This window comes from Drosophila rhopaloa, unplaced genomic scaffold, assembly GCF_018152115.1.
Source record: "Drosophila rhopaloa isolate 14029-0021.01 unplaced genomic scaffold, ASM1815211v1 contig_167, whole genome shotgun sequence".
Taxonomy (NCBI): domain Eukaryota; kingdom Metazoa; phylum Arthropoda; class Insecta; order Diptera; family Drosophilidae; genus Drosophila; species Drosophila rhopaloa.
This window is the reverse complement of record NW_025335047.1, coordinates 8,502,574-8,529,731: the sequence shown is the minus strand read 5'-3', so window position 1 is coordinate 8,529,731 and position 27,158 is coordinate 8,502,574. Positions and strand designations below refer to the sequence as shown.

Below are 27,158 nucleotides of genomic sequence, written 5' to 3'. Positions count from 1 at the left end.
ATAAGTGTTAACTAATATAAAAATTGTTATCCATACTTAAAATTCTTGATAGATAAAAAAAATATTATTTAAAATTTACACTAAGCCGGCATATACTTATGAAATTGAAAAAGCTTATTCTTCTTACCTTTTAGTCCACAATTTGCCATGATACATAATCGAGTTTTAAAGACTTTGAGATTTATAATTCATAACAACATATACACTTAGTTGTCAATTAAAAAAGCCGTCAGGTTAGAGCAGTGAGACATAAGTAAATTTGAACGTATCATAAAGATTGATCTATTGATTCATAGTTGACGTAATAACTAACTTATTCGTAGGATATTCCAATTAATTGAATAAATATCAATAGAACATAAAGTAAACTACATCGGAAGACCTAAACTAGCCACCAAATTATGAAGCAATCGCATAAGTGAATTCCAGAATAAGAATGGTTGTAATTCAAATTGATCATATTGACCAACATTTTTACTTTGTTCAAGATGTATTCATGTATTCATTTATGAAGTTTAAATTAATCTCACAATCAACCCTTTGGTCACTCGGTATTTTGGCACTCAATTCAACTAGTCCATCGGTCAGCCTCTCAAAACCACATGCTCCTCAGCAGCCACTCGATGTGCTTGGCCACATCCGTGTAGATGACGGGCAGAGTAAGGTTGCATCCTCTGGTCATGCGCTGTCCGGCTGAAACGACGCCTCGCAGCATCCAGATGTCCTGCTCCTGGAGCATCAGTCCTCCTCCGGAATCCCCGCTGCAGGGTCCCGATGCTTTGGAATTGCTGGCGCAGATCGTGTGCGAGGTAATGAAGCGCGCATTCTCCTCGGAGAGATTGCCGCGGCACTCCGAGTTGGTGATGATGTCCGTGTCCGTCATCTTGGCCAGCCGCGTGTTCCGGTTGCCCTTTTCGTCCTCACCCCAACCAGCCACGTAGGACTTGTAACCCGAGGGCAGGTCGAGCAGATAGTTCTCGTTCCACAAACAAATGGGCTTGACGTAGTCACTGAAACTAAAAGGGTTTTTTATGAGAAGGTAGGAACATCTTTTTCAATTTATATCAATGCTTACTGAATGGTTTCAGTCAACTGCAGCAGCGCCAAATCCGCATCGGTGTACACGTTGGGATTGTAGTCCTGGTGCAGCAAAAGTAGGGATACGCCGCTTGTTTGTCCGGGTGCAAAGAAGTCCAGCGAATTACGACCCAGTGAAACCGTTGTCCTTTCACCAGGCAAATTCCGGCTGCCGAAGCGGAAACAGTGGGCCGCCGAGATCACCGTTCTGGCCGAGATCAGGGTACCTCCGCACAAAAAGTTGTAGTCCCTGCCCACGTGCTCGAAGAGGGCCGCCATCCAGGGCAGCTGACCCCGCTCCACCTCGATTCCGTTGTGGATGAAGGGCGTCTGGATGGTCTTCTCCCGCCCACAGACTCCACTCAGCTGACCGATTGTCCGGGGAACGGATTCGGTAATTTGCACGGGTGGGATCAATGGTGGAATCGGTGGCCGGGCTGTGGTCTCGAACCTCGGTTCTTGTGGCAATTGAGGCACTGGTTGTGGCCGCGGTCTGGGAGGAGGCTGTTGTGGACGTAGTATCTGAGGAGGCTCCTGCTCCTGGGAGGGTCCTGTCCAGTTCCTTTGGGGGTTCTGGGACCATTGAGGTGGCTGTATCCGCTCGGGTGTCGGTAAAGACGCCAATGGAACAATCATTCGCAGAGTACGCGATAAAGATAGTCTTGAGCTCGGTGATCCAACTTAGGGAATAAACAATTTGTTAATTAATTTAAAATAAATAATTTAACTTAAATATTTAGCAATTTATCAGAATCCCAATATGATTATCTACTACCTAGTTGATTTAAAAAGATCTTGAAACGACTCAAAGGCTTTTTTTTTTTAAAACCAAATTTCTACTCACACGGGTTAGCTTGGCACACAATATCTCCATTGATCGAAACCTTGGTCAGTTTGGGCACCACACCCGGAGTGGGAAAGTCAATTCGGTAGTTGATGGGCTGATTGTTTGACAACCGATCCTTGAGTGACTCCTCGTTCTCCAAGAAGTTAAGAGTACCCGGCGAGGACTGAAAGAAAGCAGAAGTCAAAAGTTGTTATAAATTCCAATTCCGACGTCATGGGGGGCATATATGCAAACATAACTCAACTGGCAGAACAATAATAACATTGCCAGCTGAGCCCGTACGATAGATCTCACAACAAACCCGTTCCACAACTTAGTGGAAAGCGGTAGAGAACTGAACTGGGGAGCTTTCGGGCGAAGGGGTTTTTCCCGAGCGCTATTTGTCTTATCAGCCATGCAATTCCCATGAAAGTCAGCTTGACCAGCGAACTCGACAAGTTCGATAGTGGAAAATCAGGCATCCAATCTATGAGTGAGGTCAATGCTTGATAGCACTGACATAACACTTAATACCAAATAAAACGAATCTTACCGGAGTCCTTCTGCCAGGGTGCGAAAGTTCAACACGTACTACGTTATCCGTAGACTCGTTATCCAGAACTAGTTGCAGATGTCCTATGTACTCATTATTGTGTTCCAGGTACTGGAAAAGATGAGGGCAGGCAATGTAGGGCAGATTTTGACCGCTAATAAAGCAGATCTGCAGTATGGTGATCAGGAAACCGAACCGAACAACTTGCAGTTGGCACATGGCGAATGTGTAACCCTTCCGGATCGATAAATATTTATAAAAACAAATGCGACTGCAATGCAGTCTAGAATCACAGATTAAAGCGCCTTGGAAACCGTACTCGATGAGAGGCGCGCGATGAATGATTGGTATTAGCTCAGATTAGACGCATTAGTTTCCGATCTAGCTAAATATTCGAGTCAAAGCTTGTCGACTCTCTCAACCTGATCAGAGTTAGTTACTCGATTACAGGCATGAATGTGTCGGGAGATTCCACCTCTTTTCAAACTCTTTGCGATATTTTTACCTACATCCACTGAAACAAACTAATTTTTCATATGTGTAAATATCTTAAATTTTATAAGATAAGCCATACTAAAAATTACAAAAACTTGCAGATGAGAAATGATTTAATGGACTCTTGATTATCATGTGATCATCAATTTGATGAGTGCTCGTTAAAATGTTAAACAGTAATAAATATTCAATTATCATTTATATAGAGGGGATATAAAACTGTAAAATTCATTTAAAAAGTAGTCAGTAAGGATGTTCAACAAAAATTCCTTTATTTTTCACCACTATTAATAGTTATTTTATGTTTAATTTACAAATTAATTCAAATTTTCGAAAATTTGTAAAATTTACATACATATTGCATCCAAATAATTATCAAAAATATTTTGCTGTGTATAAGAGATATTTGTCATTAATTAATTTCATTCAATGATAAATAATCCAGTAGTAGCCAGTTCAGAGACAGTAAATTAGCACTTGGATCTTCCAGTTACGTTGTATAAATGCATCTGTTCATGAGGATCTACAAAGCCAGGAAAGATCCAAATTCCCTTTAGTCCCACATGTTCCTTCGTACCCAGTCGATGTGCTTGGCCACGTCGGTGAATACGGACGGTTGGGACAGATCGCAGGTGTGCCTTTCTTCGTCGATCAACCCCGTAGAAATCACTCCCCGCAGTACCCACACGTCGTTTTCCCGCAGCATCAGGGGTCCTCCTCCATCGCTCGCACAGGGTCCCCTTCCTATCTTCTTGGCGCACAGGGTGTTTGGCTGGTGCAGCGAAGGGGGCAGCTCCTGGGCGCAGCTGGTCTCACTTAAGATGTTCAGGTCGGTGATCTTGGACACTTCCGAGTTGCCGGTGCCGGACTCATCGGGTCCCCAGCCTGCTACATACGTCTTGAGTCCTTGCTGCAGGTCCATGCGGTTTCTGGTGCTCCACAGGCAAATGGGTACTATGTAGTCGTTATATCTAGAATGAAAGTATGATTAAATGATTAAAATAAGATTATAAATAACCATACATAAGTATTGTTTTATTTAAGAAAGAAATCATGTTGTATTAACTTTACATCTGGGGTTTCATGACCTTAATAAAATAGATCAAAGAAGTATATAAATTGCTGATAGACTCACCTCACCGGTTCGTCCAATCTAACCAATACCAAATCGGACTCCGGGGACTGCTTAATATTATACTTTTCATGAATGATTAACTCGGTCACTCCGCGAATTTCTCCCTGGGAGTGAATGGCCAGACTGTTTCTTCCCAGGGAGACGGCCGTGCGATCCGCGGTCAAATCCCGACCAGGATGTCGAAAGCAATGGGCCGCAGACAGGACCGTGGAAGTCGAGATCAGGGAGCCGCCACAGATAAAGGCGGGTCCATTGCTGTCCCTTCGCTCGAAGATTGCCACCAACCATGGCAGCTGGCCGCGCTCCAGGTTTTTTCCCTGGAATATCAGAGGAGTGGTGCTGGTCCTCTCGACTCCGCAAGGAATCCCACTGGAAGAACCCCTCTGCTGCGGAGCGAGATCTTCGGGTCTTCTGGTTGTCTGCTGGGGGACAGAACTGCGACCGGGATTTGCGACCGGCTGCTGTTGGGTATTAGTTCTAACAGGATTCGGAAATGTCTGCTGGGGTACAGTTCCTCGACCAGGTGTCGAAATCGTTGGCAGCGAGCCATTATTCCCTCCATAACTGTCTTCATCATTCGTGACCCTTGGTGGACTGGGCCCTGATAGACCCTAGGGCCTTCCTCCTGTCCCCAATTCTGATTGGGACGTGATGGCACTGGTTGAGGATTGACTCCATAAACCGAAACGTAGGGTGTGCTCCAAGTGATTCGCAGAGTAATGCCTGTTCTTGGCTTGCCATCTAGAAATCAAGGGAGTTTAATACGAATAAATAAACATGAGATCATAAGCACTTACATTCTGAGCCACCGCAAAGCTCTAAGTCATTTAATCGCATACTTGTGATCTTGGGCGGCACAGTGGGAATCGGGAAATCCACGCGGTATCGTACGGGCAACCCCTGACGTAGATTATTCTGCGTAGTCTCATCATCATCAACCAGAGAAATAGTGCCTACATAGTCCTAAAAACAAAGGGGGAAATTAAATCACTTACACATTATATTTATTTAAATTTGGATTTTCTGTTATACGTATAAGATAAAAATATTGATTCACCAAAATTTAAAACCAATTTGTATTTAATTGATAGTATTATAAAATATCAATTCATAAAGACAAAAGCTTTTCCTTCCTGAGACTTGTTTACAAAGAATTATATTGAATTTGATTGCTTTTGAAAACACAATTGTCATTGCCGCTTGGGAAAAAGCACAACCGCAAACAAGCAATGTGATAAGAGCTCCAGATGCTGTTGAATAGAATAGAGAATTTCCCAACAAAAAGTGCTAGATCTCACCGTAAATTCGTGATATCCGCGCTGGGAGAACTGAAGGATCAGGGTATGGTTGCTGGATGCTGGATGCCGCACTTCCACAAGACCGATGAACTGCCCTTGGAAGAAATTGTACTTGAAACGCGGAAAGCAGTCGTTCTGAGGCAGCTGGCCAAGACCCGATTTAATCAGAGCCACCAGGAGAAAAGCGTTTACCAGCTGAAGCGAACCCATTGCAACTGCTTCGGTGGAGAGCGTTTTCAATCTATTTTATTGAGAATTTTCACTCACTAAAACGCCTTAGAAACTCACTCAATGAGCGACAGATTTGCCCGATCTAAGTCTCTTAATTCATAACGTCATTGGCTCTCCCCACATTGAAGGTTTTTAGAATATCTTAACTTTGTTTTGAGTTTTATTCTTGAGCGTAAATGGCATTTCCATTTGCTGGGAACAATTATGTTAAAATATGCCATTCTTTCAGCTTCTAGAATTTCATTTGGATTTCGCCTTGCTAGATTATTTGCATTTTAATTAATCTGCGACTGCATGAGTCTCATCTTCTTTGTTATTTCGTATTAAAACTACTATAGAATACAACAAAAAAGAATGACCCCATAAATTATATTTACATGTGCTTTCATTAAGCGTAGGTGAGCTATGGTTTCCCTTATATTTCGTTTAATAAAATAGTTTAGTAAAAAATAGCTATTTGAGCATTACGGTTGGAATAAAATGTTAAGAAAGATGAATTGCGTTTAAAATGCCATTTTATTTTGCTGCCCTTAGACTAATTGGTGCCGAAGATGTCCTGCTTATGTGCTGTCTGTACTTTTTGTTTGACAAATATAAATATCAGCCCCTACTTAGGGGTGGTTATACTCTCTCGATATTCCTCAATAATATCCTCCAGGTGCCTCTCCACTTCGACCCGCTCGTCGGCATAATCATCTAAAGTTATCTCTAGACAAAAATAACTTTCCTTTTGGGTGTCCTTTAACGTATCAGATTTAATCCACAGGTCATGGAGATCCTGTGGTGCATTCTGGAGTTCTTTCACAGCATTTCTCACGGCCTTGCGGCATTTTTTTGCCTTGATGGTGGGACACCTCTCAGTGGCATCGATTAACTCCGAGGTGGAACTCTGCAGGCTGCTGAGGGTCGTTTTCAAATCCAGATTAAATCTAATCTGATCCCAGAGAAACTCACCCACACAGTCGCGAAATTGGAGGCCGTAACGATTGTTAAGGTTTTCGGTTATGGAGACAGCTTCGGCGGTCCTCAGTCCATCCGTGGATTCCCCCACTTTCTGAACTTTCGCTGCAGCCCAAAACTTCCATTCGTGCTGGAGTTTAAATTTCCAAATTAATTCCGCCTGCTGCTTTTTGATTTTTCCAAGACTTTCTTCTAATGGTGTGACTGCCAAAGTCAGGCCAGTTAAAGCTGCAAGTGCTTCCTGCAGGGCTTGTCGTCTTTTTTTCTTTCGGGTATTGGGTAAATCCGCTAGTATTTCCCTCACTGCATTTTTCAGATTTTCTCTGTACTGGGCAATGGCCTTTTCATTTGCGTTTTGTAGGTTGTTTGTTGGATTTAAGACCAAAATTCCATTACCGTTTAATTGCCTCCGGTTCACTGGGCAGGGTTCCCTCGTTTCATGACCCATTCCCGATGGCACCGACAGGATCACTTCCGAGGACTTTGCATTCCCTGCTAAACAGGACCGACAGGAAGAGCAGCAAGATGGTCAGCTGCATCTTTCCGCCATCCTCATCAGAGGCTTCGAATCGCTCTGGGCTTATAAACATAACTCATTGGGTATTTAAACATGCAGCTCGCTTTGGCAAACATTTATTCAGCTGATGCCAATCAGTGAGCAGTCAACACGTGGTCATATATGATAGTATATTACGCCATATATCTATCAAAAGTTACACCGTAAAAAGTTAATTAATCATTAATTATTTCTGTGAAAAATTTGTATCTAGTATTATTTTTTAGTTAAAAAAAATTATAATAAGTTCTTTTTTAAATGATTATTATTCAAGACAACTTCCTGTAGTGGTAAAGAATGATTTCCAATTCATTGTCATCACAACGATGAAGTGAAGAATTAAACATTATAGTATAATGTTTATATATAGTATATAATAAGGTTATTCATTCTTTTTCTCTATTTCCTCAAGCGAAAAGCAATTATTGGTCATACAAGCTAAGGGGCTTGTTATTTTTTGGCAAACCAATGGTACATCAGTGCTACCAAAATAATTGAAAGATATGAGCCACAAACTCGTTTTGCCAAAAATCACCAGATAACAAAATACACACATAATTTGGCTTGGGGGTTTTTTAATCTAATTGTGTACAAAGCAAATCCAATGCTCAGCGGATATTATTGTTTATCCAGTTCATGTGCTTCGATAGATCGCAGTACAGTACATACTGATTCAGCTGACAGGTGCCATTTGTTCCTCGTTCACCAGTGGACACGATGCCCCGGAGAAGCCAGCGGTCACCCTGCTTGACCATCAGTCCTCCGCCGGAGTCCCCCAGACAGGGTCCAGATCCATCCCGGTTTCCGGCGCACAGACTTCGATCCGTGACCATCGAAGCCCTCCAATTGCTGGCACAGTTCGTGGCACTGGCGATCTCCGCCTCCACCACACGGGGATACTGGGTCCTAGAGAGTCCCTGCTCATCTTTGCCCCAACCGGCAATGAATCCGGATGTGGACACCGTCCTGCTGGCCTCCACAGTCCAAAGGCAAATGGGGCCAATAATGTCGTTGAACCTGCAAAAGCACATATGTATCTTTATAAATTGAACTCTCAATAAGTGTGTATAAGTAATAAATTAGCACCTTCTTACAAATTTATTTCTGTATCTTATTCTTTTCCCTTGATTTTACATTTAAGTGGCATTGAGTTTAAATCCTAATCTAAGCTTTTTTAATTTTTAGAGGTTTTTAAAATAAGGGTATATAAATCTATATCGATATCAAAGAAAAGTTTAAAGTTTTCGTTAAGTTTTTAGGGACCTGGTACCGAATTGAAGTTGAAATCAGTAGCATGCCAAAAAAAAGTATGAAAGTAAGATTGTTTTTTCTTCTTGCCATAACTGAGAAATACTCTTAGAGATGTAACAACAAATTTCAAAAAAATACATATTTATGTACATACGTGGCAGGGCGTTCTATGGTGATCAGGGCTATATCCGCATCCGAAAGAAGGCGGGTGTTGTACTCCGGATGCGTGAGCAGTCGCATCACATTGTGCATCTCCGCCCCATCCTCTCCATAGTTTTCCAGATCATAGCGGCCCAGTCCAATGACCACGCGGTCCTCCGCCATCCGGTAGACACAGTGGGCGGCACTGATCACGATGCTCGTGGTGATCAGAGATCCACCGCACTTGAAGGCCAGCGATCGCGACTCCTTGTGATAGATGGCCGATAGCCAGGGGTACATACCGCGTGGGAACTCCTTGCCCCGCACGATGTACGGAAATAGGCTGCCCTCTCTTCCGCAAGCCACGGAAGACGAGGGGGATCGCGGATTAAAGCGTTCAGGTGGCGGCGTTATCGGAGGTATGGTTCCTTTCGGTGGTAGTGGTGCTCGTCGTGTTGGTGGTGATTGTCTTGGTGGTGGAGGTGTTAGTGGTGGTGGTGTTGGTGGTGGTGGTGTTAGTGGTGGTGCTACTGCTGCAGTCTGAGAGGTGGTTGAGGGTGTCCCAGAAGTTTGCCAGAACACCTGCGGTGTGGGCGGTGGTGTGGCCAACTGGGGTCCCAATTCAAAGGAAGGTATTCTGGAAGACGTTTGCCAGGTCTGCGTAAAATCAGGCCAAACATCGTTACCTCGAGCAGCCGGAAAGAATACTAAATCATCTCTCGGGAAGGGATTAAATCCGGTAGAAGGCAACGGCGCCAGCGATCCACTGATCTGAAGCTCATAGAAGCGGTTGAAGAAGCTGTTGGGCGGTCTGTCTGAAATAGGGCTCGAACATGTTCAGAGAAAACAAGTTAATTAGAAAGGACTTATATTTTGGATATATTAACAATTCCTATACTTAGAATTGGAAACACGGTACTCACATTCGCTGGCCGAGCAAAGCAGTTGATTGTTGAAGGTGAGTCGCGTCAACTTGGGCCAACCACCGGTGGGATTCGGTCGGAGGCTGATCCGAAACGTGGAGGACCCCCTGCCGGTACGAACCGCATTCTCATCCGGATACGGAGTCACTGGGCCAACGGCGGAGGCCTGCGGATTGCGGAAGGGGACAAAGTGGTCAGGTTGGTTGTCATTCCAGCGCGAATATCGCTGGCCAGCTCATACATCTTCATCACCCCGCTGCGAGAAACGCAAATCGATGCGATTGCGACCCCGGGTGAAGGCGGGCAGCGTCACCTCGCCCTGGAGGCCCTCGAAGGGATCGTTGATATATCGGAAGTAGTCGGGACAGTAGTTCTCCGACAGAAGCTGGCCGCCGGCCAAGGCGATTAACGACACAAACACGGCCAATTCCAGACCCATACCTTTCAGGAATCTCGCACTGGGAATTACAGCTCGGCGATTCCGCACGCGACAAGCGACAAGCGACGGTGGGCAAATAAAACTGATTGCGTATCGGGTATCGTTTACGGATACCGCTCCCATCGAACTCGAATCTCGACGGGTTATTGAGTCACTGAGCCTCGGCACTGAGCAAACTGGAAATTCCGCATCGTGCAGAGCCTATACGACACGGCTGCTAGACAAACATTTATGAACGATTCAGTCGTCGCTTTGATACTCGATACTTGTTACTTAATTAAAATATTATATTTACTGTCACTTAAACTTAAAAAAAGGCAAGAGATTAGCAGCTTTTGATGCACTGAATTGTTAGGTGTTCAAAGACATTCTAGAACAAGTTCCTATGTGCTCGGCCTTCGGAATATTGTTTTAATGTTTAAGCTTCGTAAGTAGTTGTATTGAACATATTTGACTTTATATACAAAGATAAATCATTCAACTTTTTACCTTATTTAAATGGATGTCTTTGCCAATGCAGGGTATCAACAAGCCGGACTCAAAAGCTTATAAGGGATCTGATCATCAATGCTTTGAGTGAACTTCATCTCACGTTATAAACAAACTAATGTCATCACTCATCGTTTTTATTAGAATACAATGTTTTCTCGGATACGAGATGATCACCAACTCAATGAGATTATTTCTACACTTAAAGCGATTCACTGGAAGATGGATTAGTGTTCACTGCCAATCGGGAATTACAGCCAAAATTTCCACTTTTAAAATTTTATTAGGTCATTGTTCTATTGATTCCTATCAATAAAATAAAGCAAAGGCCGATGAGTTTTCCGCTATAATAAGTTTCTGGTTGCTGGCAGGTAACAACTGATTTGTAATGAAACCCCCTAATAAGACAAAAAATCGATAGACTTATTTGCTTTTTGTTATTTTCACCTCAAAACCTTCTAAGTTCTCTTCAATTTACTCTAGCTGATCTCTCATCGAATCAAATATAATTTGTAAAGCTCTGAGCAGAATCCGTCAAACGCTGATCAATCTTAAAAACACTTTGATTCAGTGAATGTATACATTTGGTTATACATCGGTATGTTTATCAAAAGGTGTAGTAGAGATTAGAACAGATAATTTTATATATGTTCATTTTTTTTTTATTTATGATTTAGCACCGAAATTATCTGTTTACACCACCATATTTTGCCGAACCCAGTCGATATGCTTGGCGACATCACAGTAAATGACGTACCCGCTGAGGTCGCAGGTAAATCCTTGGCGAGGTGATATGGAAACAATGCCCCGAACATAATATCGGTTATTTCGCAGGACAACCAGTGCAGACCCCGAGTCTCCGAAGCAGGGACCATGCGCCTGTGAATTTCCAGCACAAATGGTCCGTGAGGTGAGGAAATCCTCCGCTCGCTTCATCTCCTTGAGACACCGAATCAGTGGCACCAGTCGCACGTTGACTGTCATGGGAAAACGGGTCTTCTCGCCAGTCTGATCATATCCCCATCCGGCCACCATGCCCGTTTCGCCCTCATCGGGTGAAACCCTTAAGTCCTTGCTCCAAAGGCAGAGGGGCTTAATGTATTTGGTGTACACTATCGGCTCGTCCAGCACCAGAAGGCCCACGTCCTTATCCGGAACGATATCGCCCTCGAACTCGGAAGGAGTGAGCACTCTGTTCACACTGACCAATAAGGCTCCACTCTCCGGGTTCTCGTTGCGATCGTGCCTGCCCAGATAGACCCACAGTTGGCTGGGACTTTTGCCATGGATGCAGTGGGCCGCTGTGATGACAGTCCGCTTAGAGATCACCGAAGTAACGCACGTGTATTTCTCGAAAGAGCGGTCGTCGTAGAGGGCTGCCAGCCAGGGATACTGACCCCGGGTCACCAGCTCACCTCCAATCTGCAGGGGCCCAAAACCCTCCTCGCCGCACTGATCAAAGTCGGATTCAATCCGCGGTGCAGAGCGTCTTGAGAACGGATTGTCGTTAAGGGTTGTGGATGGTTTTGGAGGTGGCGGTGGCGGTGGCACTAAATGTTTACTTGGTGCAGTGCTTTGACTATTGGGCGCTGAGGTGGACATCAACAGAGTTCTGGTCAACGTTATGGAAGGGGCTTTGTCTGCAAAAGTAAAGAAATTTAATTAGAAATAGTCTTCACCGACATAACATTCTTAAAATTAAAAAAAAATATTAATATTGCTTTGCTCAAATAAAAAAAATGCACCTGGTTATATGATACCAATAGAAAGTGTGTTAATATGGTTTTCGAATTCGATTAATCGTTTTCAACGTTTAAGAATAATTACCAAACGATTTAAACACAACATACATTCATTGTCTTCACACAAGACCTCTCCATTAACTTCCGCGTAGGTAAGTTTGGGGAGCTCGTTTCCAAAATCCTGGAAGCGCACAAACACCGTGCCACGTTCTCCGTTGTGAATCTTTTCGAAGGCGAGAGCCTTAGAGGGATACGGCATCAGGGGGCTGACAGTGTCCTTTTGCGAATGGGAATGGAAAATAAAGGTCTTCATAAAGTAGAATCGATATGCTCTCACCTCATCATATCCGTGAGCCGAGAAGGATACCGTCCATGATAAACTACTAACTCCAGAGCGGGGAGCCGTGAAAACGCCAAAGTAGCCCCCAATATCCTCCTCAAAGTAGTCAAAATAACCTTCGCAATTGTGCTGCGGTACGAACAACGCCGAGGTGAAAGAGCTGAGATTTAGACAAAGGCCGAGAAAAGTCAGCCACAATATTGTCATTGCGACGGGAACTACCGATGGCGAATAGAGCCAAATTAGAACTGGGACTGCACTTCAGAACTGCCTTGAGTGGAACACCTCATCCATGCTAGGTTTCTCCCAGCCAGATCCCGTATGAGTCATTTTGGGGGCCGCTTCTTCAAACTTATTCTGGTTATTCGGGTTATTCGGCAGTCCAAATTTTATTCTTTAGTCAAGGTGATTATTGCGAATGTCTATAAAAAATTGCGTTTGGGAATGACGGCCAATCTAGGCCAAAATTATTAGCATAAAGTGATTGAAAGTCTTTGGGCTTAGAAAAAAGAGTCGAAACAACTTTGCTTATAATATACACTTAATGAATATTATTAAATAATTAAGTCTACAAATTACTCCAGAAATGAATGTTTGATTTAAGATTAGTGTAAAATAAAATACAAAATTTCGTAGTTTTTGTTAAAAATACGAAGTTGCTGGTCGCCCTTTGTATTGTTTGAAAGATAAATAATTTAATTTTATACCTTAAAAAATGGTTGTCTTGCCAAAGACATTATTCTGGTTATTCAATAAGGGGGACTCAGAAGCTTAAAAGCGATCTGATCATCTTTGCTTTGAGTGAAATTCACCACACATAATAAACAATAGAGATTCTGTATAAACAAACGTCTTTATTAGAATACAATGTTTTCTCAGATTATTTCTGAACTTAAATCGATTCACTGGAAGATGGATTAGCGTTCCCTGCCAATCGGGAATTACAACCCAAATTTCCACTCTTAACATTTTATTCAGTAGAGCACCGGCTCATTGTTCTATTGATTACTATCAATAAAACAAAGCAAAGGTCAATGAGTTTTCCGCTGTAATAAGTTTCTGGTTACTGACAAGTAGCAACTGATTTTAAATGAAACCCACCAATACGACATAAAATCGATAGACTTATTTGCTTCTTGCTAACACACTGTGCTCTCTCAATTTACTAAAGCTGATCTCCCATCGGATCAAAGCTCTGAGCACAGTCAGTCGAAAGCTGATTACTCTACAACCAACTGAGAATATTATATTGTTTTATATATATTTTATTTATTATTTAAGCACCGAAATGATGTGTTTACACCTCCATATTTTGCCGAACCCAGTCGATATGCTTGGCGACATCACAGTAAATGACGTACCCGCTAAGGTCGCAGATATTTCCCTGTCGAGGCGATATGGAAACAATGCCCCGAACGTAATATCGGTTATTTCGCAGGACAACCAATGCAGACCCCGAGTCTCCGAAGCAGGGACCATGTGCCTCTGAATTTCCAGCACAAATGGTCCGTGAGGTGAGGAAGTCCTCCGCTCGCTTCATCTCCTTGAGGCACTGAGCAAGGGGCACCAGTCGCACACTGACTGTCTTTGGAAAACGGGTCTTTTCCCCAGTCCGATCATATCCCCATCCGGCCACCGCTCCGCTCTCGCCTTCATTGGGGGACACCGTCATGTCCCTGCTCCAAAGACAGAGGGGCTGAATGTACTTGGTGTATACTATCGGCTGGTTCAGCACTAGAAGGCCCACGTCCTTGTCCGGAACTGGATTGCCCTCGTACGTGGAAGGAGTGAGCACTCTGGACACACTGACCAACAAGGCTCCGCTTTCCGGGTTCTCGTTTCGATCGTGCCTGCCCAGATAGACCCACAGTTGGCTGGCACTTTTGCCGTGGATGCAGTGGGCCGCCGTGATCACAGTCCGCTTGGAGATCACCGAGGTAACGCACGTATACTTGACGGTAGAGCCGCCCTCGTAGAGTGCCGCCAGCCAGGGATACTGACCCCGGGTGACCAGCTCACCTCCAATCTGCAGGGACGCAAAGCCCTCCACACCACACTGGTCGAAGTCGGCCTCTATCTGCGGTTTCGGGCGATTTAAAAACGGATTGTCGTTACGGGTTATGGACCCTATTTGAGAAAACTGAAACTGTTCCCTTGGCGCTGAGGTGGAAGGGGTTATGGTCGTTCTTTGAGAAAAGTGAGGCACCAACTGTTCCCTGGGTGCGGTGTTTTGACTAATGAGCGCTGAGGTGGACATCGACTGCTGTCTGGTCATCGTGCTGGAAGGGGCTTCGTCTGCAAAAGTAAATAAACATTATTAGATAATGTCTTCGCCGACACAAAATTCTTTGAATTAAAAAAAACATTAAATTTCTAAAAGCTCTAACCTAACCTTGTCTAATTATAATCTTCGAATTTGGTTAATTTTTTCGGAGCGAAGTTCAAAAATAAATTTGGGAGTAATCAAACTTTATAAAACACTAATTACATTCATCGTTCGTGCACAAGACCTGTCCATTAAATTCCGCGTGGGTAAGTTTGGGCAGCTCGTTTCCAAAATCCTGGAAACGCACAAACACCTGGCCACGTTCTCCATTGTGAATCTTTTCAAAGGCACGATCCTTAGAGGGATACGCCGATAGAGAGCTGACAGTGTTCTTCTGCAAATGGGAATGGAAAATAAAGAATTTCACTAAGTAAAATCAATATGGCCTCACCTGATTATTTCCGTGAGCCGTGAAGACCACCGTCCATGATAATCTATTGACTCCAGAGCGGGGAGCCGTGAAAACGCCAATGTAGCTACCACTATCCTCCTTAAAGTAGCCAAAATAGCTTTCGCAATTGTGCTGCGGTACGAACAAAGCCGAGCTGAAAGAGCTGAGATTTAGACAAAGGCCGAGAAAGGTCAGCCACGAGATTGTCATTGCGACGGGAACAACCGATGTCGAATGGAGCTAAACGAGAACTGGGACTGGGCTCCAATGCAATCCAATGCAATGAGCTAAACTCAATGCAACAACTGATCTCTCCCCAGATTGCGGAACACCCCATTGATGCTAGGTTTTTTCCCAGCCTGATCATTTTAGAGCCCAATTGTACTCATAATTATTCAAGTAAGCTGCTCTCCAGAGAAAAAACCCCAGGTATCGATTTGCAAGCCCACCTTGCTGAAGTCTTATTTACATAGTTAGGTCAGAAAAAGTTCTCTTTATTTTTCGCATCTCTCTTGCTATCTCTCTTTTTCTCTTACAGAGATAAGTAATATTTCATATAATACTGAATAAACCCAAACAACAAAAATAATCAGACATCATTGAATTATCTGAATAATCGTTCTTTCACCTATTTATGGTAGTATCTGATACGGGTATTTAAGAAAGACTTTTAAAAAAAATGATCAAGATTTTCATACAGAAATTCATTTGATTCTCTTCTTACTAAAAAGTTTTTTTATCGACACGGAAATAATTGTTATTTTTAGAAAGACTATTAAAAACTGATCAAGATTTTCATACAAAAATGCATTTGATTCTCGTCTTACTAGCAACTTTGTTTATCAACACGGAAATTATGAGCCGATAAGAAAAGCTTTGCTCTTTATTATTTCATTTTTCCGATTTTGTGATCTGTGGCAGCCTCATTTATGAATCGGGTTTCAGCAAGAATCACATTATGCATTTGCGAAGAAAAGTTTTTTTTATAGATTTCTTATCAGTCGAGGCATGGGTAACTTTTAATAATATAAGGCAAGGTGGTTTATGTGAATGTCTATTGAAAATGGTGTTTGTGGGGGTCCGTAAGTAGCGACAACACATTTGGCCAAAAACTTTTCTCAACAAAACAAAAAGATGTAACGAGGACAGGGGAAAATGCTTCTAACTTCGCGACACCCGCAACTCAATTTTTGTTGCATTGTGGCCGCTGGCCTCCCAAATTTCCCCAACTGCCTGCCGGCAACTTTTATAATCAGTTCCAAGTTTGTTAAGCTTTGTAATAATTTGTTTGAGATTTGGCGCGAAATTTTTGCTGCTTTTCCGATTTTTTTTTTTTCCCCAAGCAAATTTGTTGTGAATTGTGCCGGGGGCTCAAGTTTGCCAACTTAGCGGAGGCACTTTGACACCACATCGGAAGACGGTGGTGCAGGTTTCCGGTTGCGTCAATAATCGGGTGGCACTTCCACTTGGAAGGTAGCAGTGCGTCTGACTGCACTTCAAGGCAGCGCCAATTGAGCGGCCTAATTGGAGCGGTCCCTTCTTCAAAGGGCCGCCAAGCCTTCAAAATGAAGTCGAATCAAATTAGCCTTCATGAACGGGGGCTCGTGAATGATGGCCAATCTAGGCCAAAATTACTAACATAATGTTGAATCTGAAAAAATATTCGATTGTTCTTCAATCTTTGCAGTTTCTTTAAAGCGATTAAAAACCTTTGGGTTTGAATAAGTGAGTTGAAAGAGCTTTGTTTGTAATATTCAATATCTGAAAATTAGTTCACTAGTTTACAAAATTGAATCGACAAATTACTCCAGAAAGGAAATTAACATTATTTTCCTGGGTCTTTACAAAAAGAAAAGAATTTTGTAAGGATTTTTGATATAATTAGCCATTTTTTAGAGTTTTTTATTTTAAGTTACCAGGGTTTGGATCAAAAAACGGAAACTCAAATTGATTGTAAAGTTATTATTTTCGCCAGAAGTTTTATTTTTACTACACATAAATATTTTTTATTGCAATTAATTATTAACATTATATACAGTGTCTGTATCAACAAATCAATTTTTTTTTGCATTTAGAATTTTTGATACGTTAAATCAAACATGAATAGTTGGAGGATATCTTTTTAGGATCTACGGAGTATTTTGAAGTTATCGCATGTACAGATACCGCGAAGTCGACTGAAGACGAATACCAGTGGCTCGCCGCAGGATTTCAGAAGCTGTATTTTCTGGGCGTACATGTATCCGGTGCGCAGGGAGCAGGCCAACTCGTCGTTCCAGGAGTTCTCCGCCGACTCCTCCACATGGAGCGTGTGAAAGACATTCAGCAGCTGCAAAGATCGCCCTGCTCGAGGTGTTCGCACCAGAGCTAGCAACTGGATATAAGGGCGGAACTTGATCCAGCGCCGGCAGTCCTCGATGCCCACCTCGCCACCCAGATCGATAATCATTAGCTTACAGTCGTGGTCATGGATCCCCTGCAGAATGGCCAGCTCCATGGGTGCCTTGAAGCACTTCTGCAGCTCCTCGGTAAGTGTGAAGCCCAATTCGTGGCTGGGCGTCTGCATGGTCCAGGGATATCGGCGATTGGCGAAGTCGTAGGCCAGTTTCTGCCGGCGCTCCTGCTCCCCTCTCAGGTGCTCCACCTCCTTATCGACGGGGCGTATTTCCCGGGATCCGTGACACAGGAAGTCGGCCTGGGCGGGTCCCTTCCGCTCCTCCACCTCCTTGTTCAGGGCCTTTTCCGCTTCCTCCTCTTCGACTTTCCTCCTGCCGAGCACCCTCGCAACAGCGCAGCTCATACGGCGGCATATAGAAGGGATAGCCCACCTGAGCCAAATAGGTGTGCCACTTTAGGCGATCAAAGGGCTTGCTGGGCACAAAGAAATCAGCCGCCTGGCTCTCGATGCGACAGGGATTCTCGTCCAGGATCAATGGCCAAAGCGCATCGAAGAAGGGGTCTGCCATCGTCTGCCTATCCTCTGAGATGTGTTCCTTGAGAGATCCCGATGCTCACTCATTTTGGGTACTTGGAATTTCTATTCTTTTAATTTGGCCAGCCTAGCGAGTGTGTGAATTGCCTTTGCCTCGCTATTAAATGCTCAGTAAAGTGACAAAAATCTACCAGTCTACACTTTGGGAAATCTGCTTACACCATTTGGTCTTATTTATTTATGAGACCAATGGTAAAAATTACTTTATTATAAAAAAAATAAAAAATTGTAAGAGATTTTTTCCACTAACCATTTATACTTTGAATTTGATTTGTCATATAAAAGTACCATTTATTTTTGGCTTCATTTTCAATATAAATTATAAAGTAAATTAAAACATATATTTTAAATTAGGTAACCTTTAAATGCAAATCAGCCTAACCTAAAGTTTATGGCATTTGGAACAGTGTAAGTGCCACCATTCCATGTTGTTATCGGCAAATAAATCAGCCATCACCACGCCCTCTTATAACAAAGTCCTCCCCTTTTTTCTATACGTAAACTTGTTTGTTTGTACTTGTACCTCAATTTATGCGCACTCACAGGCCATGACGGTGAGCAAGTATTCTCATTGGGAATCGGGAAATCGGGAATCAGCAACAACAATTTGCGTAAATTTTATGACATTCCACGCCGTATATTCCTACGGTAGCCGGCGATCGCCATCATTTTATGGGCTGAAACAGCGAGGTGAAATTCGATTTTATGAGGGAATGCAGGCGAAACACGATGGCCACGATTTTCATTATGCTCCAGCTCGTATATTAGTTTTGGGGGGCGTGGCAAATCCGAGGGGCGATGGCTGTGACAACGGCGACGAGTTTTCGGGCTCATTAGCTTTTATAGCTTTGATTTTATTGCCGTCAGCGTGGCAGCTTTAATTTCGAAGGGAATATGTTGCCTATCGCAAGACGCTTCGGTGTTTTTTGGTTTTCCGCATGTAAGCAATAAATTTTCATAAATCAATTGTGCGTGCCACTCTCAACACAATCATCAGACTAACAAATACGAGCCACCCAAAGAAATCAAACCCGCAAAAGGTTTGAATTTAGATTTATGTCGGTGCACCTAAAACTGAGTGACGAATGTTTATTTTACGCATCGATGTTTAGCAACTTATTGCAAATTTGATTTAGCCCCTCTGCTGCTTTTCGTTTCCCGTGTGAAAATTTTATTTGAACCCTGGATTTTAATTTCAGCTGGAAGATTTATGGCATCTGGTTTGCCAGCTGCTCTCCAAGTGAAAATTTAATCTGCTTTTGCCGGAAAATAATAACTTTAAATGACCCAAAGCACAGTTGCTTTCCATTTTTTTGTTTCGTCTATTTAAACGTTCCAACTTTTTCCTTCTTTCGGGCCACAAAACAAGTTCTTACATATATATGCGCGATGTATATAAAAATTTATGTGTATATTTATTGTATTTTATTGGGGCACTTAAGCGACAGACTGTAAGAGAATACCGCGAGAGCAAAAACCCAAAGAAAAAGCAGGGAAAGCTGTATAAAAATAAGTCAAGGAAAAAAGCCATGGCAAAGAAAAACTGAAACAAGTAAGGACAACTGAGACGCTTATTGACATAAAAGCCAATCATTTTCAAATGGCTTTAAGCATTCGACAAATGGAGAAACAGCCCCGCAACATCAAACGGAAAAAAATAAACAAAACTCGAGCGTAAAAGTAGAGTCGTATATTTTTTTGGTTATGCATTTGACTTGGCACACCGCAGCACAAAAAAGCCACACCAACTTCCAGTGGATGCACTTTGAACCCGTTTGCGGTTCGAGGTTTTCTACATAAATAATCAGTTTTCGGAGTTGTGCAAGGCAAAATAACCCCACGGAAAGCGGTGAAACTCAAGGAGAATGCTTGAATACTAGGAACATTTTAAGGACTATTTGAAGTTTTAAGCGCCAGACTATTGAATATCAATCAAATTATCGCTGAAGCAAAATAAATTTGATTGATGAAGCGCTGTTCAGCCATCAATCATCGAAAGATTTTGGTGCAATGTTCTCTTCTCTACTCAATGCATGTTAATAAATCTCTGCTGAAAAATAAGATTAAGCTTACTGAAACGTGTTAGAAAACTATGGTTTTTTAATAAATATGTACAGCAACAGACAGAAAAGACCTGACATTGTACCATTTGCAGTCAAATGAGCGAAAGGGATTTTTATATTTTTTTCAGTTAAAAAAATTAGCTGACAACATATGAAGTAATTTTTTTTTTTTTGAAATTCCTGCATTATTAATTATTTTTGAGGAGTATAACACTACCTGAAGGCATTGATAAATAGGTTCAGCAGTGCGCCAACTTAAATATTCAATCCTTGTTGTTATAAGGCCAGAAATGAACACCGAATTGAGAAAAAGGCGTGGGCAGCAAAGGCCAAAGTTGGACACGTATGAAAAGGTCCCTTTGAAAATATTCCTAAGGCCGCCTACATTCATAATATGTGAGTTGAGTGGAAGTCGGACGACAGCTTCTTTATCTTAGTTCAAGGCCGGGAATTCATAAGGAAAATAAAACCAACGAACAAAGCGTTGGCTCAAAACACCGCAAAAGATTCCCGAGGTCTGGAGACCTGGACTGGCTTACAAATGAATCTGCCACCTTGCCTTAAATAACAAAGCGAGAGTGGCACGCACCCGTACACGGAGAGAAAAAGTAAAAACATTACTTATTTGCTTACATTTTTTTAGAAATAATTAATACTACTAAACGAAGTGTTTTTATTTGCTATTTTTTATTTTTTCTACAAATCAATATTTATCAAAAAATTGATTTTACAGAGTAATTTATAAATATAAAGGGTTATAAAAAGAAAGAACTATTTCATATATCTTAAAAATAAATAACAGCTTGGAATGTTTTTGTAGTTCTTATTTCAGGCAAACGTCTTAATGTTTAAAACATTATTTATTGTGAAATCAATACTACAAGGAAATATAAACGCCCGAGATCGACGATATTATTTTGGCAGTGCAACAAAATCCATAGATGGTGGCAGTGATGAATTTCTGGCTGGCCCGGCATTAATTCCATTTAATTATTATGACACTAGAGGGCAGCACAAACGGGCCGCAATAATAATCGAGGCCGACAAAGAGATTACACCAGCACCTTGTGAGTGCTGAGTGCCGCGTCCCCGGATCGCCTCGAGTCCCCAGCTGCTCTAATCTGTTCTAATGGTTAGTGGTGGGCCAAGCGATTTGCGAATCAGCAGAGGGAACATTTGTCATACGCCATGTGGGGGCGTCGGCGTACGCGGCGAATGCGCAACGTGCTGGGGCAAAACTTTGCCGCAACTTGGGCCAAGTTTTCCCAGCTCTGCTCGAGCGGGAAAAGCGTCGAGCAGGACTAGGACAACATCGTTTTCACGCTTGCTCTGCCAAGTGAAACCAATTTGCGCATTCTGTCTGCATCGCCTCGTCTTGTTCTTGGCTGCAGGCAGTCATGGAGTGGCAGCCGCTTGGCCTATTCCAATTTCCCTCGCCCTGCACTTGACATTCAATTTTCCCTTAAAGCCACAGCCGTCTAATGACTGCAATGGTGGATTTTGCCCAACTACTGATTACGGTTTGCTTTGTGCCCAGTTCTGACTTTCAGTTGGCAGGAGGAGTTGAGTTGGAAAATGGGCCTAATGTGTCTTATATGTCTGCGTCAGACTGCCCATATTGGTACACCACTCGGGTTCTTCGATGTTGAAGTGGATTACAAAGCACAAGAAAACCTAGGTGTTATTTCAGGGCTACCCGGTGCACAAGACTGATATCTATATATACAGCACCCTAATTTGTATTGCTATTTATTTTATTTTGTATTTCTAAAGCAAAATATATATTATCAACAAAAAAATGCCAAATTTATCATCAATACTTGTTACTCTGCACGCAAATGTGGAAAGTGCTTGTTCATTGCTCGACTTCAGCATTCTCTCTTTTCTTTATGTATAAACCAAAAAAACATATATTTTATTAAATATTTGATTTGATAACGATGTTCATGTTCAATATTATTGAGAGCTTTCAAAGCACTCTGAAAACATGATAAACGGATTCCAGACTGTTTGCCCTAATAAAACTCCTCCCTGTTGCCTGGGGAATTACGGATTTCATAGTTAAATAGAAATTCTCGCCTGGTCATAATTTAAAAACAAATTCCAGCTGCCTGCATTGTTTTGCGGTCGTCCATTGTCCCTCTCTTTCTGAACCCCTTCATCCGTCTCTTTCTCCGCCAGCGTGTGTGTGGGAGTGTGTGGTCGTAAATCAATATTTAAACTGTGTATGCTCGTTTAGTCTTTGCTCTGGATGCTCTGGAGGCTTCTAGCCAGCGTTTAAAAATAAAAAAGCAAACCCAAACTCATTCAACTCGTTCAACGACTCAATAAATGTTGCAAATGCGCTGTTCTCTCCGTATTTATTTATACGACACAGAAACGAGAAATGGGGAGTTATTTGGAGCAGTAAGAGTGAGCAGCATCCCAGGAGCTTCACTTCGCTGGAGTGTCCAACGATTTTCGTTTCATCTGCTTTGGAAACATAAAAACATTTCAAAACACTATTTATCTTTATTTCCCTCTCGCTTTGCCTGTCGTTACTCACTTTCTATGTCGCTTTTCCAGTTCGGACGACAGTGATATTTGTTATTTGCTAAACGAAATGATATATACTGGCGTGTTCATGGTTCTGGCCAAAGTTGTCATTAGTCATGCTTTGCTGCACATACAAACACGCACCCATGAGCTGGCCAACGTTGCGTATGCTCGATGCGCGAGTCCACATTCGCATGCCCATTTACAACTGAACTTATCGATTATGAAATAACTTCCACGGACCAAAACTTTATTCATAATATTGCCCTAACCCTGCACCTTCAATTTGCCCCCTGATGTTTCGTTTTGGTTTGCACAAAACTTAACGCACAATTTATGCAAAGTCTATTAAAATGCAAACGTTACAGTTAATTATGGCGAATTTCAGTTTCAAAAGTCCTTAAGCGAAATTAGCAAGCAACTTTTCAAATATCGACAGCAACAATAACAACAAAGTTTGTATTTTCCGCTCACCCTTTTCCCGCCACCCACTGTGCGGCAAGCAAACGGCGTTAAACGTTTTATTACCACCAGAACAGCGCGGAAAACTCTCGGCCACTTTGCTGGAAAACCCTCGCTGCGGTTGCCTTCAGCACAAAATGCACTTGACGTGCCGCGGAACAGTTTCTTGATGTTTTCCTATTTTTAACAATTTTATGAACAGTTACACTGCTTTTAGAGAATATTTTTATTATTTATATTTATTTATTTGCCAAAGTCCTTTCAAATTCAATCAAACCGATTTACTGCCTATAAATACAAAATATTTAAAATTATGTTCTTTTAGACATTTTTATATACAATATTTTGTTATAATTTTTTTAGAGTTCCCTAAGTTAAGTAAGTAAGTGAAATTAGTTTTTTTAATATCCCCCCGCCGTCGCTAATACTCCTGAACTTCATGTACATTACTAGGGAAATTGTGCACTCCAATTTTAGAACGTCATTTCGCCTGACTTGTGTAATTTTGCTAATTGAAGTACCTTTAGTACTATCCATCGATACATATTTCGATTCCCTGGATAATCCCAAGAGGCTGCTTCACTGTGCGGCTCTTCAGAGGCTTTTGGGCCCATCAATGTCGAATCGCAATTGACACAAACAGGAATACGCCGCCCTCTTGCTCATATTTACGCACCTAATCAATATGGCCGAAGGGCGGAAACAGAACGGGCCAACTGTTTGCCCTTCATTGTTTGCCCGGCTTACTCGCGAAATGCCTCGAAGCCAATTGCTGGCATAAATAATTAGGCAACTTAATTAGGCCTGCTTTAATGTCGTAGCTGATTTTCTGCTCTCAATGAACGAAAGGTTTTGTTTCACTTTAAGACTGAATAAAGCTGTGATAAAGCCAGGCAAACCACAAAACCAAAACCATTAAAGAACAAAAATAAAAACAGAAGGAACAAGAAAGGAAAGCTAACTTCGGGCGGAGCCGAAGTTGATATACCCTTGCAGAATATTCTATAAATTATATTCTTCAAAATTATTCATATGATGCATTCTTAATACTTATAAAAAGTCCCAACTTCCTAACTTTAAAAACAACAAAGTTATGTCATTTTCAATCGTTCAGATATATGGCAGCTATAAGATATAGTCGGCCGATCCTTATGAAATTTGGTAGGTCGGATTGATTAACCAAATATAAAATCCATAGAAGATCCCAGCCTCCTAACTTTACAAACACCAATGTTATGGCATTTCCGATCAATCAGTTATATGGCAGCTATAGGATATAGTCGTCCGATCCTTATGAAATTTGGTAGGTCGGATTTATTAGCCAAAAATAAAACCCATAGAAAATCCCAACTTCCTAACTTTAAAAACACCAAAGATATGGCATTTCCGATCGTTCAGTTATATGGCAGCTATATGATATAGTGGCCCGATCCGGCTCGTTCCGACTTATATACTACCTGCAATAGAAAGACAACTTTTGGGAAAGTTTCAAGCAGATAGCTTTAAAACTGAGGGACTAGTTTGCGTAGAAACGGACGGACAGACGGACAGACGGACGGACAGACGGACATGGCTAGATCGACTTTCCTGGTGATGCTGATCAGGAATATATATACTTTATAGGGTCGGAAATGTCTCCTTCACTGCGTTGCAAACTTTTGACTGAAATTATAATACCCTCTGCAAGGGTATAAAAATCCAAGAAATATAGGCAGAATGCAGACTCGGCACTCAAAGCAAATGCAAATAAATCGGATTTCCACAACAACAGCAGGAAAGTGTGGAAGTCCTAGGAGCGAAAGCAGCTTCTAAAAAGCAAAATAAAAACAAACAAAAGCTAAAAACTAACCAGAGGAGAAGGCTGAACCGAAACCGTGACCAAATCGAGAGCCACCACCAAGAGCAGGAACCACAATCAAAACTGGCCCACGGGCAGAGGTTTGATTTGCTTGCCTAATGCGGCATGGAAAAAGTACATCCTGAGAAAACATACATATTCTTATTTGATTGAAGGTTTATACGTAACTATTATTATATTTTTCCGACTTGTTCTGTTATCATCATAATAAAAAACGATTGTTTTCCTTTGTTTATAAAGTGCTAATTTCATATTTGCATTTTTCTAACCCTCCTGCATTGAGAGCAATATCTTTTATCTTAAATTTGAAAAGGTGTTGTTTAACAATTATTCATTAGCCTACCTTATCTATTGAAACAAGCACTGGAAATTATTTTTCTTAATTGAAAAAGACTCGGAATTAAATCGGATTAAAACAGCAGAATTCTAACATGACGATTAAAATGTAGCATTTTAATAATGTCTATTTTCTGCTCTAATCGAATGCTAATTTTGCAACCACAGATTAAAAACGATATGCAATTTTTTTTGGCAAACAATTTTTTTATGACGTATATAAAGGCTTGCCTTAATACTGGAATATAAAAAATTGAATAGGTCTTTTCTGCCAGTGCACCCATTTATGCCCTGCAAGTCGGGGGAAACTTCAACTATGGGTCGCCCTTCTCCTGACCCTGGGGTTCCCTTAACAGATTGAAACAATAAACTCAAATTGCCCCACCGGACGAATAGGACGAGGACGAGGATGAGGATGAGGACGAGTGGAAGGATAAGCCGAGGGGTTCGGGTTGAGTTATCTGCTGTAAGTTGAGCCGATAACTTTATGCGCACAATTCCATTTGATTGATGAGATTTATGCTCGCAACGCCCACCGCTCACGTATTTTGATTTTATTTTTATATAGTCGTCTTATTTTATCTGTCCTTTGTTACTGTTGTTCCCAGCGAAATGTCTGGCTGTTGCTTCTTTTATTTTATTTCCTGCCCGGACGGCACTGAAAGGAAATCAAAGGCAAACAAAAAAACGAACAATATATAAAACATTTAAAGCGGCTCAGCAGGAGCAACATGTTGGCAGACGTACAAAATTCCTTTATTCCAACAGGCTCTTTTGACCCACTTCAGATACTTTTGGGCCCCATCATATGGCAAATAAGCCAAGTGGATTTATTGTCACAAAAATGTAATCCTTATCTTCGTTTGTTTCATTTTTAATTGGCTTCTACGGCAGAAACACTGAGTTGCTTTCATCAGTGGCAGTTGTATGGAAAGGTCGGTAGCCTTGATAATGATTTCACTGATTAAGTGCATTGCTCTTCATCCTGGAATCACAGACTTCTTAAAATATACAGTGGCAAAAAAAATACAGATTTGAAAGGCTTACAGAAATTTATTAAATATGTAATTAACCGTAACTAATTTTGCATACCTTAAGAAAAGGATAAAACTTCTTAAGTTCTTGTTTTCCTATACCAATAACCATGAATTTGAAACTACAGGTATTTGAGGTATTCGTTATGGATGTCCTCCCGATTCCGGACCTTTCGAGTGCTCCATTCATTCCGTTCCTTTGGCTCCTTGAGTGCTTTCTGAGTAAGCTGCTGCATCCGCTGCCGCTGTCATCGCCATCGTTATCATCATCCAGCTCCAGATTCATTTCCAGCATTCCGAGATGCACTCGCATAAAGACTCGACACGGAAATTGCAAGTATCGTTGATTCATTTGATCGCTTTGCAAGGCAAATGGGCGAACACGAACTCCGAGTTCTCTGGCGCCGGACTCACGGTCATTAATATGCATGTTTATTGGGTGCAGGAGCTGCAAAGGAGGAGCCAAGGAGCCAGGCCCAAGGCTCCTTTTGCTATCCCACCGTGCAACTTACAAGGGGCTTACTCTTTCAAGGATGCCCTCCATCATTCGCAATCCTCTTTCTCCTCCAGTTGAGGACCCCGATTATTGGGCACAGGCAACATTAGCAACGCGCTGGAAGGAGTGAAAAAGTTCCACAGCGACGCCATTTAACTTGCTGTCAAATATTCGCATGCAACGTCAGGTAAATACTCAAAAAAAGACCC

The 27,158-nt window shown here is 42.0% G+C and overlaps 7 protein-coding genes across 9 annotated transcripts; all 7 read right to left on the bottom strand.

Moving 5' to 3' along the window:
- Positions 1 to 437: 437 nt before the first annotated feature.
- On the bottom strand, positions 438 to 2,782 carry LOC108039582 (putative serine protease 42). The gene is made up of 4 exons (XM_017116634.2): positions 2,457 to 2,782; positions 1,922 to 2,087; positions 1,076 to 1,757; positions 438 to 1,016 (listed from the first exon to the last, which is right to left on the bottom strand). The coding sequence occupies exons 1-4, from the start codon at positions 2,673 to 2,675 to the stop codon at positions 593 to 595; spliced, it is 1,491 nt and encodes a 496-aa protein (XP_016972123.1). The 5' UTR covers positions 2,676 to 2,782; the 3' UTR covers positions 438 to 592.
- A 416-nt stretch (positions 2,783 to 3,198) lies between these two features.
- On the bottom strand, positions 3,199 to 5,594 carry LOC108038325 (phenoloxidase-activating enzyme 1). The gene is given in 5 exon segments (XM_044458567.1): positions 3,199 to 3,922; positions 4,087 to 4,693; positions 4,696 to 4,827; positions 4,884 to 5,049; positions 5,385 to 5,594. Coding segments are annotated over 5 exon segments (1,533 nt in total). The 3' UTR covers positions 3,199 to 3,504.
- A 521-nt stretch (positions 5,595 to 6,115) lies between these two features.
- On the bottom strand, positions 6,116 to 7,136 carry LOC108044336. 2 transcript variants are annotated; one of them, XM_044458604.1, is made up of 2 exons: positions 6,570 to 7,136; positions 6,423 to 6,511 (listed from the first exon to the last, which is right to left on the bottom strand). In XM_044458604.1, exons 1-2 carry the CDS (start codon positions 7,021 to 7,023, stop codon positions 6,486 to 6,488), a joined length of 480 nt encoding a protein of 159 aa, XP_044314539.1. In that variant the 5' UTR covers positions 7,024 to 7,136; the 3' UTR covers positions 6,423 to 6,485. The 2 variants fall into 2 exon arrangements, with proteins under 2 accessions (XP_044314538.1, XP_044314539.1); XM_044458603.1 differs by having other exon boundaries at positions 6,116 to 7,136.
- A 553-nt stretch (positions 7,137 to 7,689) lies between these two features.
- LOC108044338 (serine proteinase stubble) lies at positions 7,690 to 10,728 on the bottom strand. 2 transcript variants are annotated; one of them, XM_044458515.1, is made up of 5 exons: positions 10,375 to 10,728; positions 9,688 to 10,099; positions 9,447 to 9,612; positions 8,537 to 9,338; positions 7,690 to 8,148 (listed from the first exon to the last, which is right to left on the bottom strand). In XM_044458515.1, exons 2-5 carry the CDS (start codon positions 10,006 to 10,008, stop codon positions 7,740 to 7,742), a joined length of 1,698 nt encoding a protein of 565 aa, XP_044314450.1. In that variant the 5' UTR covers positions 10,009 to 10,099; positions 10,375 to 10,728; the 3' UTR covers positions 7,690 to 7,739. The 2 variants fall into 2 exon arrangements, with proteins under 2 accessions (XP_044314450.1, XP_016978818.2); XM_017123329.2 differs by lacking the exon at positions 10,375 to 10,728 and having other exon boundaries at positions 9,688 to 10,228.
- Positions 10,729 to 11,014: 286 nt separating this feature from the next.
- Positions 11,015 to 12,675, bottom strand: LOC108044341 (phenoloxidase-activating factor 1-like). Its single transcript, XM_017123332.2, has 3 exons — positions 12,454 to 12,675; positions 12,225 to 12,393; positions 11,015 to 12,014 (listed from the first exon to the last, which is right to left on the bottom strand). The coding sequence occupies exons 1-3, from the start codon at positions 12,661 to 12,663 to the stop codon at positions 11,068 to 11,070; spliced, it is 1,326 nt and encodes a 441-aa protein (XP_016978821.2). The 5' UTR covers positions 12,664 to 12,675; the 3' UTR covers positions 11,015 to 11,067.
- Positions 12,676 to 13,698: 1,023 nt separating this feature from the next.
- LOC108044339 (serine protease gd-like) lies at positions 13,699 to 15,435 on the bottom strand. The gene is made up of 3 exons (XM_017123330.2): positions 15,174 to 15,435; positions 14,945 to 15,116; positions 13,699 to 14,751 (listed from the first exon to the last, which is right to left on the bottom strand). Exons 1-3 carry the CDS (start codon positions 15,381 to 15,383, stop codon positions 13,754 to 13,756), a joined length of 1,380 nt encoding a protein of 459 aa, XP_016978819.1. The 5' UTR covers positions 15,384 to 15,435; the 3' UTR covers positions 13,699 to 13,753.
- Positions 15,436 to 17,138: 1,703 nt separating this feature from the next.
- LOC108038327 lies at positions 17,139 to 26,883 on the bottom strand. Its single transcript, XM_044458566.1, is given in 3 exon segments — positions 17,139 to 17,934; positions 17,936 to 18,166; positions 26,512 to 26,883. Coding segments are annotated over 3 exon segments (1,242 nt in total). The 3' UTR covers positions 17,139 to 17,295.
- Positions 26,884 to 27,158: the final 275 nt, after the last annotated feature.